This window comes from Rhinichthys klamathensis, unplaced genomic scaffold (assembly GCF_029890125.1).
Source record: "Rhinichthys klamathensis goyatoka isolate OS25496 unplaced genomic scaffold, OSU_Roscu_1.1 h1tg000256l_1, whole genome shotgun sequence".
Classification (NCBI taxonomy): Eukaryota; Metazoa; Chordata; class Actinopteri; order Cypriniformes; family Leuciscidae; genus Rhinichthys; species Rhinichthys klamathensis.
The window spans coordinates 1,370,577-1,389,311 of NW_026606778.1; the positions used below are offsets into that span (position 1 = coordinate 1,370,577).

Consider the following 18,735-nt stretch of genomic DNA (forward strand, 5'->3'; position numbering starts at 1 on the left):
CTTGCCAATGGAGAGCGAGTGCATTCGGCTTTCAAGGGAGCTGAATGCATTCACTGGTGTAAGCCACGTGAGGGAAATAAAACCCCTCTTGCTTAACTTTTTTCTTAAGAAAAAATAAGGGGAGGGGGGTATGAAAGTCAACCTTGTGGATCAAGCCCTGTGTTGCTGGAATAGCGCGGGAGCTTCGATCGTGGGGTTGCAGGTGGGTAGAGCCTGCCTCCTCTGCTTTACCATCTTGCTGCTTGTGGCAAGGCATATGTGGTGGCAAAACAGGCCTGTGGGGTCCTGCCCACCATGGAATCCGCCTAGCAGTGAAAATAAAGAAAACTGAGGGTGGTGTTCCTTCCTCACTGATTTTCGGTTGCTCTCCCTCCATATTCTGGAGGTGTTGGCAGTAAACCGCTGAGGCATCAGCTTACTGAAAGAGTGGCCGCCGATAAGATGATGGAAACCCCTTCACTCATTAGCTGCTCTGCCGAGGTACAACCACTTTTCAGAATGCGGTGAGAAGTGGAAGAGTGGCGACACTGAAGGTTGTAGCCTGTGATGCTGAAGTTAGGAAGTCAGTTAGCATTTTGATTGCTCCCTTTTAGGAAAGCTGCTCAAGTTAGGGTAGAGCAAGGTGGACAAAAATACGATGGGCACTTACAGTTCTTCCTCTGATTCGTTTACCTCAAGGGCCAATTACTGTGGGGTTTTGGCAACTTGCTGTCTGTGTATGTGCTCTTACTCAAGGGAGGGGATAAGCTCCTCTCCTTCAGTTGCATTGGGGTCTTTAAGTAGGGCTTAAGCTCCCCTGTGGTTTCCTTGGGGTCTAAAGTCTGGGTAATATGAAGTACTGGGCACAGTGCATTATGCCTTGCTTTCATTTTCCCTCCTTCCCCGAATAGGAGTAAGGATTAGGCTTTCCCTTGGAGAGGCATCAGTAGTGGATAGTCTGAAGGACTAATTACTAAGGGTTTGTGTTTCGTTCGTTCGTTTAGGCAATAACAAAAAACAGGCAATAACGGTTTGAGCACTTAAGCCTTGCTCCCTTTCTTAAGCTGCCCTCAAGATACCCTTAGGGTAGAGCATGTTGGACGGGATTGTGATAGATATTCACAAAATTTCTCAGTTTCGTTTATTTCCTCCCCAACTACGGTTGGGTCTTGAAGTAGGGCCTTTTGCTCCCCAATGGCTTTGTATTGTGCAAAGTCTCTAGTTGGTCCATGCTGGGAAAACCTGACAAGTAGAGGCAGTCTAACGGAGGTTCACAGAGTTCCCTAGTGGTTCCTGGAGAGGTTCTTTGCTCAAACAGGGTTGTGCGCTCTCCCCTATGTCTTTAGTAGAGCTTAATAAGTAGAGTTTGAGGGGTTGAGCTGCACTGGCAAGAGTTTTGGCATTTATTCTATGCCACTCTCATATTTGCATCCCTTGCAAAATGAGGGTTATATTCTCACCCTTGAAGGTAGTGATACATCGAAGACCATAGTTGATTTACTCCCTTTGATAAGCTACTCCCTAAGGGCTTTGTTTATTAGAGCTTTTTCTCTTAGGGCCTTTTAGGTTTCTTTGCCTGCCCTGAAATTGAGCTTAGTGACTGGCTCCACTAAACAATTTGCACCCTGTGGGTTGACATGCTTTGACTCCAGCTAGGTGATCTGTAGAGGTAGAGTCAATCTATGGTATGCCCACTATGGTTTGCATATCCACTGCCTAGTAAGGCAGGCATCCCCTCAGCCTGGCGGGGTGAGTATTGGTTCCCCATAGCGTCATCTCCATGACACGCATCAAAGTTCCACTTCGAAAGGGAACATCCCTGAGAAGGGGATGAGACGCTGCACCTCGTTACCTTGCATCGGTTTGCCTGAACGTCTCCTTCATACAAAAGAGTTGATGAAATGTCTTGCAGATGCCCTCTTATACTCATGGGCACTCCACTCATGACGTCATAGACTGCCATCAGCCAATAATATGCATGTTTGGTACACGTGTTCACACACCAGTCACTCTGAGGGTGTTCCCCATAGCATCAACTCCACGACGCCGCCTCTCATTCCCCTTCTCAGGGAACCAGGGTTACTTAGATTTATTTACTAAAAAATATATTTTCTATATAGAAAATAGAGATGCACTGATCAACCGGCCAGGGACCGGTATCGGACAATTTTCCACATGATCAGCCCGGACCGGTGACCGGACGGTCAGTCTCACGTCTTTCCGATCCCGAGCCAGTCCGTTTTGTTTCTAGCGGCACAGGCAATAACGTCAACTGTGTGTTTTTTGCTCTCTTCTCTCCGACGGCGAAGTGACACACACCCGCCTCCTTTCACTCACTCGTCTCATTTACTCCGGTTAAATAGTACTTGTATTGCGCATAATTTTACTAATTCCCGTGCTCACACCAAGTGTGCGCACCACTGATCTACAAAAGTGGAGCGCGCCTCTCAGTCTCAAGCTACTTGTAAGTCGCAATACATTAGTTGTCCATTACCGCTGTCGTAAATAATTTAGCCTACCGCAGCCTACTGTCGCACGCGCACGCTCGCTGTTTATCCAGCACCGGCTTTGGAATCAACAATGGCCACAGACAATTTGAGGAAGTGGTGGGTGAAGTGACGTATGCCGTAAAGCAGTCGAATTTTTGTGCTCCGGTTACTACCCGAAACCCGAAGTTACATAGTGCAAATAAAAGCGATACAGACCACGTCAGGCTATGACAGACGTGTCAATTAACCTATTGTAAGTCGATGTACCATCACAAGGGTCTTGGAAATATATTATGAAGGTTGAAAAACTACATAGTGTTACTTTAACATAGCATATTCAACATCACATAGTTACAGGCTAACTTCAGCTCACATAACACAGTAATAACTTAGCATTGAGAGGAGACCAGGCTATGCTTGAGCAAACAGTTTGTGAATAGGCTACTACAAATGATGGCCATGCAGTGTGAGAGGGGGAATGGCCACTCAGTGTGCAGTGTGAGAGGGAGAGTGGCCACTCAGTGTGCAGTGTGAGAGGGAGAGTGGCCACTCAGTGTGCAGTTTGAGAGGGAGAGTGGCCACTCAGTGTACAGTGTGAGAGGGGGAGTGGCCACTCAGTGTGCAGTGTGAGAAGGGGAGTGGCCACTCAGTGTGCAGTGTGAGAGGGAGAGTGGCCACTCAGTGTGCAGTTTGAGAGGGAGAGTGGCCACTCAGTGTGCAGTGTGAGAGGGAGAGTGGCCACTCAGTGTGCAGTTTGAGAGGGAGAGTGGCCACTCAGTGTGCAGTGTGAGAGGGAGAGTGGCCACTCAGTGTGCAGTTTGAGAGGGAGAGTGGCCACTCAGTGTGCAGTGTGAGAGGGAGAGTGGCCACTCAGTGTGCAGTGTGAGAGGGAGAGTGGCCACTCAGTGTGCAGTTTGAGAGGGAGAGTGGCCACTCAGTGTGCAGTTTGAGAGGGAGAGTGGCCACTCAGTGTGCAGTGTGAGAGGGGGAGTGGCCACTCAGTGTGCAGTGTGAGAGGGGGAGTGGCCACTCAGTGTGCAGTGTGAGAGGGAGAGTGGCCACTCAGTGTGCAGTGTGAGAGGGAGAGTGGCCATTCAGTGTGCAGTTTGAGAGGGGGAGAGGCCACTCAGTGTGCAGTGTGAGAGGGAGAGTGGCCACTCAGTGTGCAGTGTGAGGGGGGAGTGGCCATTCAGTGTGCAGTGAGGGGGAGTGGCCATTCAGTGTGCAGTGTGAGGGGCAGTGGACACTCAGTGTGCAGTGTGAGAGGGAGAGTGGCCATTCAGTGTGCAGTGTGAGAGGGAGAGTGGCCATTCAGTGTGCAGTGTGAGAGGGAGAGTGGCCACTCAGTGTGCAGTGTGAGAGGGAGAGTGGCCATTCAGTGTGCAGTGTGAGAGGGAGAGTGGCCATTCAGTGTGCAGTGTGAGAGGGAGAGTGGCCACTCAGTGTGCAGTGTGAGAGGGAGAGTGGCCACTCAGTGTGCAGTGTGAGAGGGGGAGTGGCCACTCAGTGTGCAGTGTGGGGGGGAGTGGCCATTCAGTGTGCAGTGTGAGGGGGGAGTGGCCACTCAGTGTGCAGTGTGAGGGGGGAGTGGCCATTCAGTGTGCAGTGTGAGGGGGGAGTGGCCATTCAGTGTGCAGTGTGAGAGGGAGAGTGGCCACTCAGTGTGCAGTGTGGGGGGGAGTGGCCATTCAGTGTGCAGTGTGGGGGGGAGTGGCCATTCAGTGTGCAGTGTGAGGGGGGAGTGGCCATTCAGTGTGCAGTGTGGGGGGGAGTGGCCATTCAGTGTGCAGTGTGGGGGGGAGTGGCCATTCAGTGTGCAGTGTGAGGGGGGAGTGGCCATTCAGTGTGCAGTGTGGGGGGGAGTGGCCATTCAGTGTGCAGTGTGGGGGGGAGTGGCCATTCAGTGTGCAGTGTGGGGGGGAGTGGCTATTCAGTGTGCAGTGTGAGAGGGAGAGTGGCCACTCAGTGTGCAGTGTGAGAGGGAGAGTGGCCACTCAGTGTGCAGTTTGAGAGGGAGAGTGGCCACTCAGTGTGCAGTGTGAGAGGGAGAGTGGCCACTCAGTGTGCAGTTTGAGAGGGAGAGTGGCCACTCAGTGTGCAGTTTGAGAGGGAGAGTGGCCACTCAGTGTGCAGTGTGAGAGGGAGAGTGGCCACTCAGTGTGCAGTTTGAGAGGGAGAGTGGCCACTCAGTGTGCAGTTTGAGAGGGAGAGTGGCCACTCAGTGTGCAGTGTGAGAGGGGGAGTGGCCACTCAGTGTGCAGTGTGAGAGGGGGAGTGGCCACTCAGTGTGCAGTGTGAGAGGGAGAGTGGCCACTCAGTGTGCAGTGTGAGAGGGGGAGTGGCCACTCAGTGTGCAGTGTGAGAGGGAGGGTGGCCATTCAGTGTGCAGTGTGAGAGGGGGAGAGGCCACTCAGTGTGCAGTGTGAGAGGGGGAGTGGCCACTCAGTGTGCAGTGTGAGAGGGGGAGTGGCCATTCAGTGTGCAGTGTGAGAAGGGGAGTGGCCACTCAGTGTGCAGTGTGAGAGGGAGAGTGGCCATTCAGTGTGCAGTGTGAGAGGGAGAGTGGCCACTCAGTGTGCAGTGTGAGAGGGGGAGTGGCCACTCAGTGTGCAGTGTGAGAGGGGGAGTGGCCATTCAGTGTGCAGTGTGAGAGGGGGAGTGGCCATTCAGTGTGCAGTGTGAGAGGGGGAGTGGCCATTCAGTGTGCAGTGTGAGAGGGAGAGTGGCCACTCAGTGTGCAGTGTGAGAGGGGGAGTGGCCACTCAGTGTGCAGTGTGAGAGGGGGAGTGGCCACTCAGTGTGCAGTGTGAGAGGGAGAGTGGCCACTCAGTGTGCAGTGTGAGGGGGGAGTGGCCATTCAGTGTGCAGTGTGGGGGGGAGTGGCCATTCAGTGTGCAGTGTGAGGGGGGAGTGGCCATTCAGTGTGCAGTGTGAGGGGGGAGTGGCCATTCAGTGTGCAGTGTGAGAGGGAGAGTGGCCACTCAGTGTGCAGTGTGAGGGGGGAGTGGCCATTCAGTGTGCAGTGTGGGGGGGAGTGGCCATTCAGTGTGCAGTGTGAGGGGGAGTGGCCATTCAGTGTGCAGTGTGGGGGGGAGTGGCCATTCAGTGTGCAGTGTGGGGGGGAGTGGCCATTCAGTGTGCAGTGTGAGGGGGGAGTGGCCATTCAGTGTACAGTGTGAGAGGGAGTGGCCATTCAGTGTGCAGTGTGGGGGGGAGTGGCCATTCAGTGTGCAGTGTGGGGGGGAGTGGCCATTCAGTGTGCAGTGTGAGAGGGGGAGTGGCCATTCAGTGTGCAGTGTGAGAGGGGGAGTAGCCATTCAGTGTGCAGTGTGAGAGGGGGAGTGGTCAGCGGCTAGAGCGGCAAAAGCCAATGTGTGCTTCCTTTACTGATATATATTTAATGATATCTTTTGCATTTCTAATCCAAACAACGTCAAACTTGACACTGCACTTACTCGTGCCCGTAGCAAGACACCTGTCAAGTTTAAAGTCCATCGGACTAACGGTTCGAGAGATATGCGAATAACAGCCACACACACACGCACACACACACACACACACACACACACACACACACACACACACACACACACACACACACACACACACACACACACACACACACACACACACACACACACAGACAGACAGAAAGAAAGACGTTCCTGTATTTTAAAGATAGAGATAGATGGCTGTTTTGCAGTTACTGTGTCCCACAACAGGTATTCCTAAAAAAGAGCTTCTGTGTCTCTGATGGCAGAAACTTTGATCATGAATCTTCTTTTTACTTTTGTTATAACAGAATATGACACCCATTCTGTCATTCCGTTCTCATGTTTTGAATTTCCCTCTCTGGCAGAACCCTTTTTGTGATGTAACAAAGAAACTTTGTGGTGCTTTTATTGACCATATATAATTACTGGCCGCTCCAAGTGTTTATGGTTATGTAACCAAAAGATAGAATAGAGAAGGGATGATCTGCTTGAGCGATTTAAAGAGACATAGCCGTCATGTGGAGGATCAAGAGGTACGTAGTTAGACAGACTACAAAGAGAGACATGTAAGGAGTGTTTATGTAAAATTGGCCATGTACTTGCTCTAGTGAAATACAGTTGTCGTTTGTTGCTCCCAAAACTTTGCAATGTGTACATTGTCATTATTTATCAAGAAAATAAGTGAATGTCACATAAACTTCGAGCATGTCCGAAATCATATTTCACCCCAAAATCATAAGGAAGAAATTAGAAACTACATGTTGCTTAGAAAATGAAGCCAACTGTACTTAATGGTACATTAAGATTTTTAGCATTGTGACATTCGTTTTTTGACAGTTAATCATATCCCCTTATTTTAATTATGATTGTTTTAATGCAAACAAAAACCAATTCTAATTAATATAATGCAGAAAAACAATGGTATTTTATGTCAGCATTTACTCCTGCAGCATTTAGTTGTTGCAAACACAAATTACTTTCATTGTTCCTTAAATCTCGAAAGGAGAATTTCTGAAGAATGCAAATGTCAAATGTGAGAAGTTTTCATGAGATTAATCCAAATAATACTATTGAAAAGTTTAAGGTTGGTAAGATTTTTAAAAATATTTTTGAAAGAAGTCTCTTGCTCTCCAAGATTTAATCAAAAATACAGTAAAAACAGCAGTACAGTCTTTTTTTTTAAATTTTCAGCATCATTACTCCAATCTTCAGTCTCACGATCCTTCAGAATCATTCTGATATGCTGCTCAGGAAACAATTCTTTAGTATTTTTTTCACAATTGATGAATAGAAAGTTCAAAATAACCGCAATTATTTGTGACATTTGAAAATGTCACCTTTGATCAATTTAATGTGTCCTTCTTGAATAAAAGTATTAATTTGTCAAAATACATATCTTACCAACCCCAAAATTTAAAAAATCTCCTTTGTACATGTTCAAAAAACAAGGATGATACAGCCTCCTGTAAAGATCGTTGTTGTGACTGAATATTGTGAAAACTCCCACAATCTCTTTTCCTCCATTTGTGTAGGACTTTACTATGACATTATACCTGAGACACTACTGGAAGGATGAGCGCTTGTCCTTCGCCAGCACCACAAATAAAAGCATGACTTTCGACGGCCGCTTGGTGAAGAAGATCTGGGTTCCTGATGTCTTCTTCGTCCACTCTAAAAGATCTTTTATTCATGACACCACCACAGAAAATATCATGCTGAGAGTGTTCCCTGATGGCCACGTTCTCTACAGCCTGAGGTAAAAAAGCAGATTATCAACACTAGCATTTCTGAATTTTAAGTGTGCCATTATAATTCCAATTATATGTAAGTTATGTATATATGTATAGAGTTTAAATGTATTTATGTAAATGTACGTATACATATTTATTATTCGTGTTTATTTTGTACAATGTAAGAAAAAGTTAATATTTTTTCATTTGTTCAGCAGTTACTACATTTCACCTCCAAGCAACTCAACTACTGCCGTTGGTTTCATTTAAATAAAATGTGGTTTGAAAACAAAAGCACGTCGCTGGGCTTAAGCATTTGCATTTGCATATTGCTGTGGTGTTAAAATTAGAATGATGCTTCTGGCCTGTGATGTTTTTGCCCCGTCTTTTGTGCTGCGAGTTAAAAATTAGGCCAAGCTACCTGCGTGCAGGCTATAATCAAGGGCTAGCGCTGAGTTCAAAGTCAAATTTCAGATACTGTTCTGGCTCCAGGGAAAGTGTCATAATTGATGGGACTGGCCCAGATTATTTCCATTGTCCGTCAAATGATGGACACCGCTACAGAGAACAGAGGAGAGAAATACTGAGAGACAAATGAGATGGCCTTAGTGCCAGTTCAGTAATGCCGCTAGTATGCCGTTCTTGACTAGCATTACTAAGCACATTTACATCACATTTACATTTTTATTCTTAGCAGAAGCTTTATTACTAGAGCCCAAGATTTTCTCTTTTTGTGGAACACAAAAGGAGATGCTTAGCAGAATGTTCAAGATGGTCTTTTATAGGGCATTAAAACGATTAATCGTATCTAACTTAAAAGTTTGTGTTTATATAATATGTTCGTGTGTATATGTATGTATCTATATATGAGTGTGTGTGTGTGTGTGTGTGTGTGTGTCTTTGCAAAACACTTTTGCTTCTATTGAGGTGAGATACTGGTAAGGTTAGAGACAGGTTTGGTGGTATGGTTAGGTTTAATGGTTGGTTAAGGGATAGGTCAACAGTGTAATTATGGATATAATTACAGATATTAATAACATGTTATTATATACAGGCATTTTTAATATATAAGTACAATGTAAAAACATGTATGGACACAATAAGTGCATTCTATCAAATTATTCATTTAAATCTTAGTACATAGTAGTTATAGTCAGATACTTGATATAAAGTGGGACCGAAACTTATACAGGTTTGGGCATGAGGGTAAGTATATGATGACTGAATTTTCCATTTTTGAGTGAATTATCAATACAGGTTCCACCTCCCTTGTAACTGCAAATGAAAATTCCATGGATTTTGGCTTCGAAAACTGAAGTCTGTGAGAAATATGATGAAATATAAAGATCTAAGACGGTGCGTTTCTGTATTTTCATTCATGTTATGCATGGTCCTTATGCCCAGGGTCACAGTTACAGCAGCCTGCAACATGGACTTCAGCCGTTTCCCACTGGATTCACAGACCTGCACTTTGGAGTTGGAGAGTTGTGAGTGAATCACTAATTTGTGTTATTTTTAGTGTGGCACATGCTCAATCCACTTTGCCAAGTTAGTTTTTCCTGAATTGGATCCTTTTTTTTCTAGACGCCTACACAGATGAGGATCTGATGCTGTACTGGAAAAGTGGAGATGAGTCTTTGAGTATAGATGAAAAAATCTCTCTCTCTCAGTTCCTCATACAGAAGTTTCACACTACCTCTCGGCTGGCTTTCTACAGCAGCACAGGTATCTGGGGATTATTTGTTAAGTTGATTTATTTCAAATAAATGTGGCCCCAAGAAGGATTTGGACACTTAAGTCACACTTAAAAGTGTAGGAATGTTATTACATTAAATATCAAAGCAAGTGGCATCTGCAAGCAAATTATGCCAGCTTTCCTCCAAAATAACTTTTATAATCATTTTTTTTATCATTTACAACCTAACAAATATATTTTTGTGAAATATTTAGCTTGAAAAGTGTGCTTGTGCTGTCTTGCTTTAAAATACACTACTGTTCAAAAGCTTAAGATTTATGTATAATATATATATATATATATATATATATATATATACACTGTATATATATATATATATATATATATATAGAGAGAGAGAGAGAGACATTAAAGACATTAATGATGTTGGAAAATATTTCTATCTCAAATGAATGCGGTTCTATTAATAAAAAAACCTTAAAAAAAGGAATCATGTTTTCTAATATATTAAGCAGCACAACTGTTTTCAACATTGAAAATAATCAGAAATGTCTCTTGAGCACCAAATCAGCATATTAGAATGATTTCTGAAGGATCATGACACTGAAGACTGGAGTAATGATGCTGAAAACTCAGAAAGGATTAAAGGGGTCATATAATGCCATTTTTGTACAAGCTAATATGATTCTTTAGGGTCTAAATTAAAAGTTTGTAATATACTTTAATTAAAAATTCTCATTAGTATTGTAAGAAAACTGTAAGTTATTTTACCTGGTCAAAAACAGCTCTGTTTTCAGCACGCCGTTTCAGTGCATATGACTTTAAATGATAATGAGCTTTGCTCACCCCACCCCTCTGTTCTATGCGTACATACAACGCGTTGTTCATTATAAACGTGGGATTATGAATTAAATTGAGAACGTCGTACATAGAAAACATCCAGTAATGTACCCTGAGTGTAAACCTTAGACTCATTCATCGTGAAGCGTGCAAGCGATTTGCAAAGATATAAATATTAATATAAAGTTTAATAAAACGTTACACTCACTTCAGTTGTTCTAGAGGTTCAGCAGGAACACGAATAGCTGGTACCGATCCTTTATTCAGGAGCAGCTTCTTAGCAAAACTAGCTTTATACTGACCCTCGTTTATAAAGCAGTCTGGTGTGTGAAATGATTCGCGCGAAGAGAACATTGACGTTGCTCGTGGGGAATATTCCCTTCGAAAACAAACTCAGCCACTGCGTCTTCAGCAGTTCGGATTTAGGAACATCAAAATGACTGTGTTCGTTATTACACCCAAGAACAGAACACCACAATCGCTTAGACGCCATTCTGCTCATAGACAGTGCTCCAGCATATCAACAATGACCGCGCCGGTCCGCGCAGACTATGATTGACAGCTCCCTCATGAGCGAGGGCGGGTCTGTGTTGAAACCCGGCTGTCAATCAACAATCGTGGGAGGGGCTTCCGACCGTGTGACGTCACGAACGGCTTGATTTGAGGCAGGGGAAAACATATAAGGAGATTAAAACAAAAGCACTGGATGGATTTTTATCATTATATGATGGTTGTGTACAGGCACTGCCAACACACATTTCAGTACAATCAACTTGAAAAAGTGCATGTATCATTATATGACCCCTTTAAATGATATTTTAAAATATATTCAAATAGAAAACAGTTATTTTAAATTGTAATAGTATTTCACAGTACTGGTCTTACTGTATTTTTGATCAAATAAATGTAGCCTTGGTGAGCATAAAGGCACCGATATACTCACGGTGAAGTCCTTTTTGTTTGAAATACGAGAACATCAATATACTGTTAGCAAACATCCCAACGCCACCTACACTGCTTAGAGCGACATTTAGATGAATATGTAAATATGTGTTGCGCGCTTTCATTTTTTAATAACAAAATAAACAACAAAAATGACAGCAGTTAAGAAAGCATCTGATTGTAGCTTTCCATTTCTGCACTCCAGCAAAGTCACGTTTTTATAGTGCTTTATACAATAGATTGCTTAAAAGCAAACACTTTGACAGTTTTAAACATGAACAAACAATGTCAGTGTCTCTTTCAATTAGGACTGCAACTTCAATTTCTACTATAAAGCAGCACTACAGTGTATCTGCGTCTTACGCGTGATGGACGTCTGTCCTGGATGTACTGAACAGAGGAAATTAACCGATAAGTTCTGTCAAAGAAGGCGGAGCCTCAGAGCACACCTACCTGTTATGTTATTGCCACAGACCAATGCTAGTTCGAAGGTGTTTACCAATCAGAGCCAACTTTTCCGCAAATTTCGCTTTGGCAAGCTGTTTTGGAACTTCCAAAACTTGCTCTATTTGTTTACCACGAGCGCATGCTGATGACTTTTTATTCTTCTATACTAACTTGCGTCGTAGCCTACGATTCAATAGGTGTCACCATCGTACAGTCTACATACATGTCGTACCCAAGTTTATTAGTTCCATGTCGTATAGTGTGATTTGTAATGATCTTATAAGGTTGCTGAAATCGCACAGTCTGTAGCAGGCATTTAGAGACTTCTTCCAAAAACATGGAAACACTTACCAACCCCAAACTTTTGAACAGAAGTGTAAATGTCACTATATTTTATTTAATCCAATGAAATTTGTTTTTAAGTGTGGCTGAAATGTTTTGGAGCTCGATCATCCATCTGCATTTTTATCTTTCTCTCTTCAGGATGGTACAACCGCCTGTACATAAACTTCACGCTTCGCCGCCACATCTTCTTCTTCCTGCTGCAGACTTATTTCCCTGCCACGCTTATGGTTATGTTGTCCTGGGTGTCGTTCTGGATTGATCGCAGGGCTGTTCCAGCCAGAGTTTCATTAGGTAAGATTATCACAAATCAGCATTTTGGCCTCGGGCGTCACTGCTGCTTCCTATGTCGTGTCACGCACCTGCAGATGTTAACAGGATGTGGTGATTTTATCCAGGTATCACCACGGTGCTCACCATGTCCACCATCATCACAGGGGTGAACGCCTCCATGCCCAGAGTCTCCTACATCAAAGCTGTGGACATTTACCTGTGGGTCAGTTTTGTATTTGTGTTCCTGTCCGTCTTGGAGTATGCGGCAGTCAACTACCTGACCACGGTCCAGGAGAGGAGAGAGCGTAAGCTCAGAAATCGAGCAGCTCAAGAGCAGGTAAAAAAATCGGAATTTATGAACATCTATTTTCAATTATGGATGCATTATTTTTTTAAAGAACCCATGACATGAAATACGTAGAGTGTTGTGGCTCTTAGTCTTTGTTTGTTAGTTTTGAGTGTAATCTATCTGTTAACATACACCTAAAAATAGACTGTTGTCACATGACCTTGTCATATTGCATATTTGATTTGGTTCGTGGAGCTTTATTATCTCGGAAATAAATATGGTTATTTGGATTATTTAAGTATGCTTATAAAATGTCTTCACCTTTAGCAATCCAATCAAATAATGAGTCTAGAAAGATTTTAAGAGCTGTTTAAAAACACAGCTGAAATGACTACAGGTTCATTCATCAAAATGGAAATGAAAGTCGAGAACAATGCATTGTGGGATACAGTACAGAACACGGCATACTCTTTTTATACTATTGTTTTGCTCTGCCAGTAATTTGGGTACAAAAAAATGTATGGCAGTATGCAATAGACCTTATTCACAGCAGTGCCACGTTTGATTTTTAACGGGACTGAAAGCGAGGTTGTGAGGAATAGACATTCAGTAAGTTGTATTTCAGTAAGTTGTATTTAATGTGTTCTTGGGTTGTTCTGCTGACGAAACACTGCAAAAATATATTTCCAAGAAGTTTCAGTAGACCAACATGAGCTGTGGAAAATTATAAGTGATCTAGGAGCTTTATACAGCGGATGTCATTGAAAACACGTTAAGTCTATCCCTCACAGCCTCGCTTTCATACTTGTCATGGCGCTGCTCTAAATAAGGTCTATTCCATAGCCACAATGTTTAGAATTGATATTTGAACTCTAGCATACTATTAATTACACAATGGCTACTATTTTAAAATATATATATTATGCAATATTTTCCAACTGTAATCCGCTACTTTGTTGTCGTGACCATCTTGCACATAAACACTTAACTTTTTCTATTCCAATCAAATATCAAAACACAAATGATTGTGTGGATATTACTTCTGACTTAGCCATGAATGGAAAGTCAACTCAATCGCATTGCATTGTGGGATTTTCTATTTCACACAGTGTGCACTGGTTGTGCTGTATACTGCACTTTTTAAAGGTATTTCTATGCATACAGAAATATTGCCTACGGTGAGCTGTATACATACTGTACACTCACCTAAAGGATTATTAGGAACACCATACTAATACTGTGTTTGACCCCTTTTCGCCTTCAGAACTGCCTTAATTCTACGTGGCATTGATTCAACAAGGTGCTGAAAGCATTCTTTAGAAATATTGGCCCATATTGATAGGATAGCATCTTGCAGTTGATGGAGATTTGTGGGATGCACATCCAGGGCACGAAGCTCCCATTCCACCACATCCCAAAGATGCTCTATTGGGTTGAGATCTGGTGAGTGTGGGGGCCATTTTAGTACAGTGAACTCATTGTCATGTTCAAGAAACCAATTTGAAATGATTCGAGCTTTGTGGCATTATCCTGCTGGAAGTAGCCATCAGAGGATGGGTATATGGTGGCCATAAAGGGATGGACATGGTCAAAAACAATGCTCAGGTAGGCCGTGGCATTTAAACGATGCCCAATTGGCACTAAGGGGCCTAAAGTGTGCCAAAAAAACATCCCCCACACCATTACACCACCACCACCAGCCTGCACAGTGGTAACATGGCATGATGGATCCATGTTCTCATTCTGTTTACGCCAAATTCTGACTCTACCATCTGAATGTCTCAACAGAAATCGAGACTCATCAGACCAGGCAACATTTTTCCAGTCTTCAACTGTCCAATTTTGATGAGCTCTTGCAAATTGTAGCCTCTTTTTCGTATTTGTAGTGGAGATGAGTGGTACCCGGTGGGGTCTTCTGCTGTTGTAGCCCATCCGCCTCAAGGTTGTGCGTGTTGTGGCTTCACAAATGCTTTGCTGCATACCTCGGTTGTAACGAGTGGTTATTTCAGTCAAAGTTGCTCTTCTATCAGCTTGAATCAGTCGGCCCATTCTCCTCTGACCTCTAGCATCAACAAGGCATTTTCGCCCACAGGACTGCCGCATACTGGATGTTTTCCCCTTTTCACACCATTCTTTGTAAACCCTAGAAATGGTTGTGCGTGAAAATCCCAGTAACTAAGCAGATTGTGAAATACTCAGACCGGCCCGTCTGGCACCAACAACCATGCCACGCTCAAAATAGCTTAAATCACCTTTCTTTCCCATTCTGACATTCAGTTTGGAGTTCAGGAGATTGTCTTGACCAGGACCACACCCCTAAATGCTTTGAAGCAACTGCCATGTGATTGGTTGATTAGATAATTGCATTAATGAGAAATTGAACAGGTGTTCCTAAAAATCCTTTAGGTGAGTGTATACTAACTACTTATGTTAAAAGGCTATTGGCTATTTTTTAAGAGGCCCTTCTTTATAGTGGCCAACTTTTTGAGTGGCTACCTGATTTATTAATGCCAACTGATAATTTGCCCTTGTTAATGATCTCTTCGCTCTCTTTGTTTTCTGTTCTCTCTGGGTGCCCAACTCAACATGTTCCAGTCATTGCCATGCACCTGCGGTATGTCCCACACCAGGACCATGATGTTGGATGGGACCTACAGTGAGGCTGACGCCAACAGCTTGGCTGGCTACACAGAGGCTCCCATGGTTCACGAAGAATTGGTGCCGGAGAAACAGGAACATATGGTGGTTCACCTGTCAATGAGCAGCGAGTCCACCGCCACTAAGAAAAAGGGCATCCGCGCCTTCCGCATTATGCAGAACACGCATGCCATTGATAAGTACTCCCGCATGATCTTCCCGGGAGCCTATATAGTTTTCAACCTCATATACTGGTCGGTGTACTGCTGATCGTTCTCCAGCATCTTACACTCTTTAAGACTTTTGGAGGTTTACACAACCATCCTTCTGACTTTTTGATGCACATCAAACATTGGCTCATGCGATACCAAACTGCAGTTACCTTTGTCACTTTCATACGCAAAAAGACTGGCGAAATGCAGAGAGAAATATGGTTGAGTGCTTTGTATAGGCCTTTTGAGGTTTATGACAAATTAACTGTAAAACGTTTATCAGACTTTTGTACGGGCTTGTGTTTTCTCTTCATGTTTGCGTCATTGGTCTATTAACGGTATGGTATGTACAGAGCAAGAAAGTCTGATTTTAGCAACTCTTTTAAATGTGTACTAAATAATTTTTTCCACTTTTACTTTTTATAAAAAAAAAAAAAAAGTACTTTTAACAGATATGTTGAAAGAATAGTCAAGAGATCCAGTCATATCATTGGCCTAGAAAATCCTGTTTTTTTTCTTCTACATAAGGTGGGTTGCACCCTCATGGGAGCCGCCATGTTTAGATCACATGACCATCTGTTTTGTGCAATTTTTGCAATTTAATACGTTTATATATATTTATTTATGTAGCAAAGATTTATACATAATTTTGACAGTGCTCAAGGTGCTTTACAAAAAGAATCAAAAAGGCCATATAAAACAAACCAAATACAATATAAAGATACAACTCAACAAGAATGTTGTCATCAGACAAAAAAAACTACAAAAAGGAACAGGACAGAAACAAATAACAAATGAAACTGTTCCGATGTAAAGTGGCAGTGGTTAATAAATTAAATGTAATGAATTAACACTAACTTAAAATTATTTTGTAAACCTTTAAGTCTATTTATTTGCTCATCTGCACAATGTCCAGTTTTATTTCATTTAGGCAAGGCCGTTTGTTTATGCTAGCAATCACTCATGTTAATATATAGTAATTACTAGTAACGAGAAAGAATCTCCTTTCAGTTTGAGGTTTGTTTGGATGTGCGTGTTAAGTGGAGTGTGTGTGTGTGTGTGTGTGTGTGTGTGTGTGTGTGTGTGTGTGTGTGTGTGTGTGTGTGTGTGTGTGTGTGTGTGTGTGTGTGTGTGTGTGTGTGTGTGTGTGTGTGTGTGTGTGTGTGTGTGTGTGTGTGTGTGTGTGTGTGTATTTGATACCATTATATTTTTCATGCAAAATAAATCGGTATGTCTTTACTGTGGTTCATCTGTATGCATGTTAGTTTTATTTATTGTACTTATATTTTATATCAGTTATACTCCAACCTGAACTTGCCATGATACCTTACAAGAGTTGAGTGCAAAGCTTGTTCATGGAGGCAGTCAGTGCAGGCTAAAGGTTAGTTTGTGATGAAATGGTCTTGAATACAACTTGAAACTGCCTTATGTGCAACGTTAAACAATGAAGGTGATGGTTAATTTTGGTGGGACAATTTTAGTGCACATTAGTACACATACAGGCATCACATGCCAAATTTTCAAAACACCTGTTGCTGTAAATGAAAATGCTGTGAACTACAGTACGTATATGTGCTTGAAGTTTGTATTTATATTTGAAGGTATTACCAAATCATTGAATCTATGAAGTCAGTTCCACTCCATAAGATGTTTCTGTAATTGTTGAAAAGTTAAGAATGTAATATGTGTTGACCAGAAAAAAGGTGCAATGTAAAATTATATATATGTATAGATCTAAACGTATTTTGTATTTTTTAAAATGTATAAAGGTGAAGCTTATTGTTAGTTATGTTGCATTACATTATCACTCAGTACCCCTAAAATCACCTGTCCTATGATAACTCAATAAAAAAATAATCACTACTGTGTCCTGACAGAAGGCAGATTTTTTTTTTTTTAAATATAGTAAGGTTTCACAGCTGAGTCCCTGCTCAACACCATGAGATGTTTTTGAAAGCATATACAAATGTGATATTAAAGGGAGCCTTTATCCTGAATGTCCTTTTTCTTTGAGTTCAACAATGTCAAATGGCTGGGTTTTTTTTTTTCATTTAGTCATTTTAAGCAGTAGAGCTGTCTTTTTCTAGTCTTCTAATAACACGTTTGAGGGAATAAACTGGAATTAATAGATTATTTGCCTCAATGGGTCCATATAAACAAAAAGCTAAAACATTTAATTTGTATGGTTATTTGATCATTTTCTTTTTAATAGTGATAATTTAATAGATGGGTTGAAAATTAGTTTGAAACCATCCTATATAGTCTGAATTTATTCATTCGTTGAAGTAATGGTAGATATGTAATATTTATAATAAATATTTCACTCATTATGCAGAGGTGGAAAGTAACGAATTACATTTACCGGTACTCGCGTTACGTAATCGAGTAGTTTTTTGTGTGTATTTCTACTTTTAGTAGTTTTTAAAATCTGTAATATACTTTTACTAAAGTACGTTTTGTTTAAAGGATTGTACTTCACTACATTTTAAATCATTACTGAGTAAAAAATAAATAAATAAAAATTACAAGGGGGAAAGAAATCGCGCTCTGGTAACTACTGTTGATTGATATGAGAATACTTTGGATGTAGAAAAAACGCGTGGTTGTCCAGGAGGATAGATATTCAATGTTACCCATACTATGATAACATTAAATTGGATCTTGTTTTTTGTCTTTTATTCCTCTTGTGCAGAACTCACAATGTAGGCTACACATTAAGTTTTTTGTTGTAATTTAGTTGTAGTTGGGAGTATTGTGCACATTTATGTATGTGGCCAAACTGTAAACACAAAACAATTCACAATTAATATCCAGTAGCCTAATGTTTGTTACGGGTGTGGTGCAGGTTGAAGGAGAAGCAGCAGTCAACAGGTCCAATTCAAATATACTTTACTAAATAACAAAACAAGGATCACGGGGGACAGTAACACACCATACACAAACGTACATACGAACGAGAACCGACAAGGAGTGAGGGAGAACACAGGGTTTACATACACAGAGAACAGATTAGGGAAACAAGGCACAGCTGGGGCAAATGAACTAGACACAGGTGAATAAACGAAACACTAACGAGGAGCGGGAAACTGGAAACAGGACTGAACCAAATACACAAAGAACGGGGGAAACACAGGACATACATGTAACATTAGCTCCCCCTCCTGCAAGGCGCGTCCTCGCGCCGAGTAACATCAATAAGGGTGGGGGGGTGGGCGCCCTGGAGGCTGACGAGGGAGTGGCCTACCCGGAGCAGGAAGCCTCCAGGGCGGAGCAGGACATGCAGGAGGCCAGGGCGGAGCAGGACGTGCAGGAGGCCAGGGCGGAGCAGGACGTGCAGGAGGCCAGGGCGGAGACTTTCCCTCGGG

At 42.6% G+C, this 18,735-nt stretch overlaps 1 protein-coding gene across 1 annotated transcript in view; it reads left to right on the top strand.

The window, feature by feature from the left end:
• gabrr2a (gamma-aminobutyric acid type A receptor subunit rho2a) overlaps positions 1–15,562 on the top strand; it is a 28,526-nt gene extending 12,964 nt beyond the window's left edge. The window contains exons 4-9 of the mRNA XM_056267231.1: positions 7,495–7,718; positions 9,097–9,179; positions 9,277–9,417; positions 12,101–12,253; positions 12,358–12,569; positions 15,117–15,562. Coding sequence (XP_056123206.1) covers positions 7,495–7,718; positions 9,097–9,179; positions 9,277–9,417; positions 12,101–12,253; positions 12,358–12,569; positions 15,117–15,428 — 1,125 coding nt within the window. The 3' untranslated portion in view covers positions 15,429–15,562. The remainder of the gene's footprint in view (positions 1–7,494; positions 7,719–9,096; positions 9,180–9,276; positions 9,418–12,100; positions 12,254–12,357; positions 12,570–15,116) is intronic.
• The last annotated feature ends 3,173 nt before the right edge of the window (positions 15,563–18,735 follow it).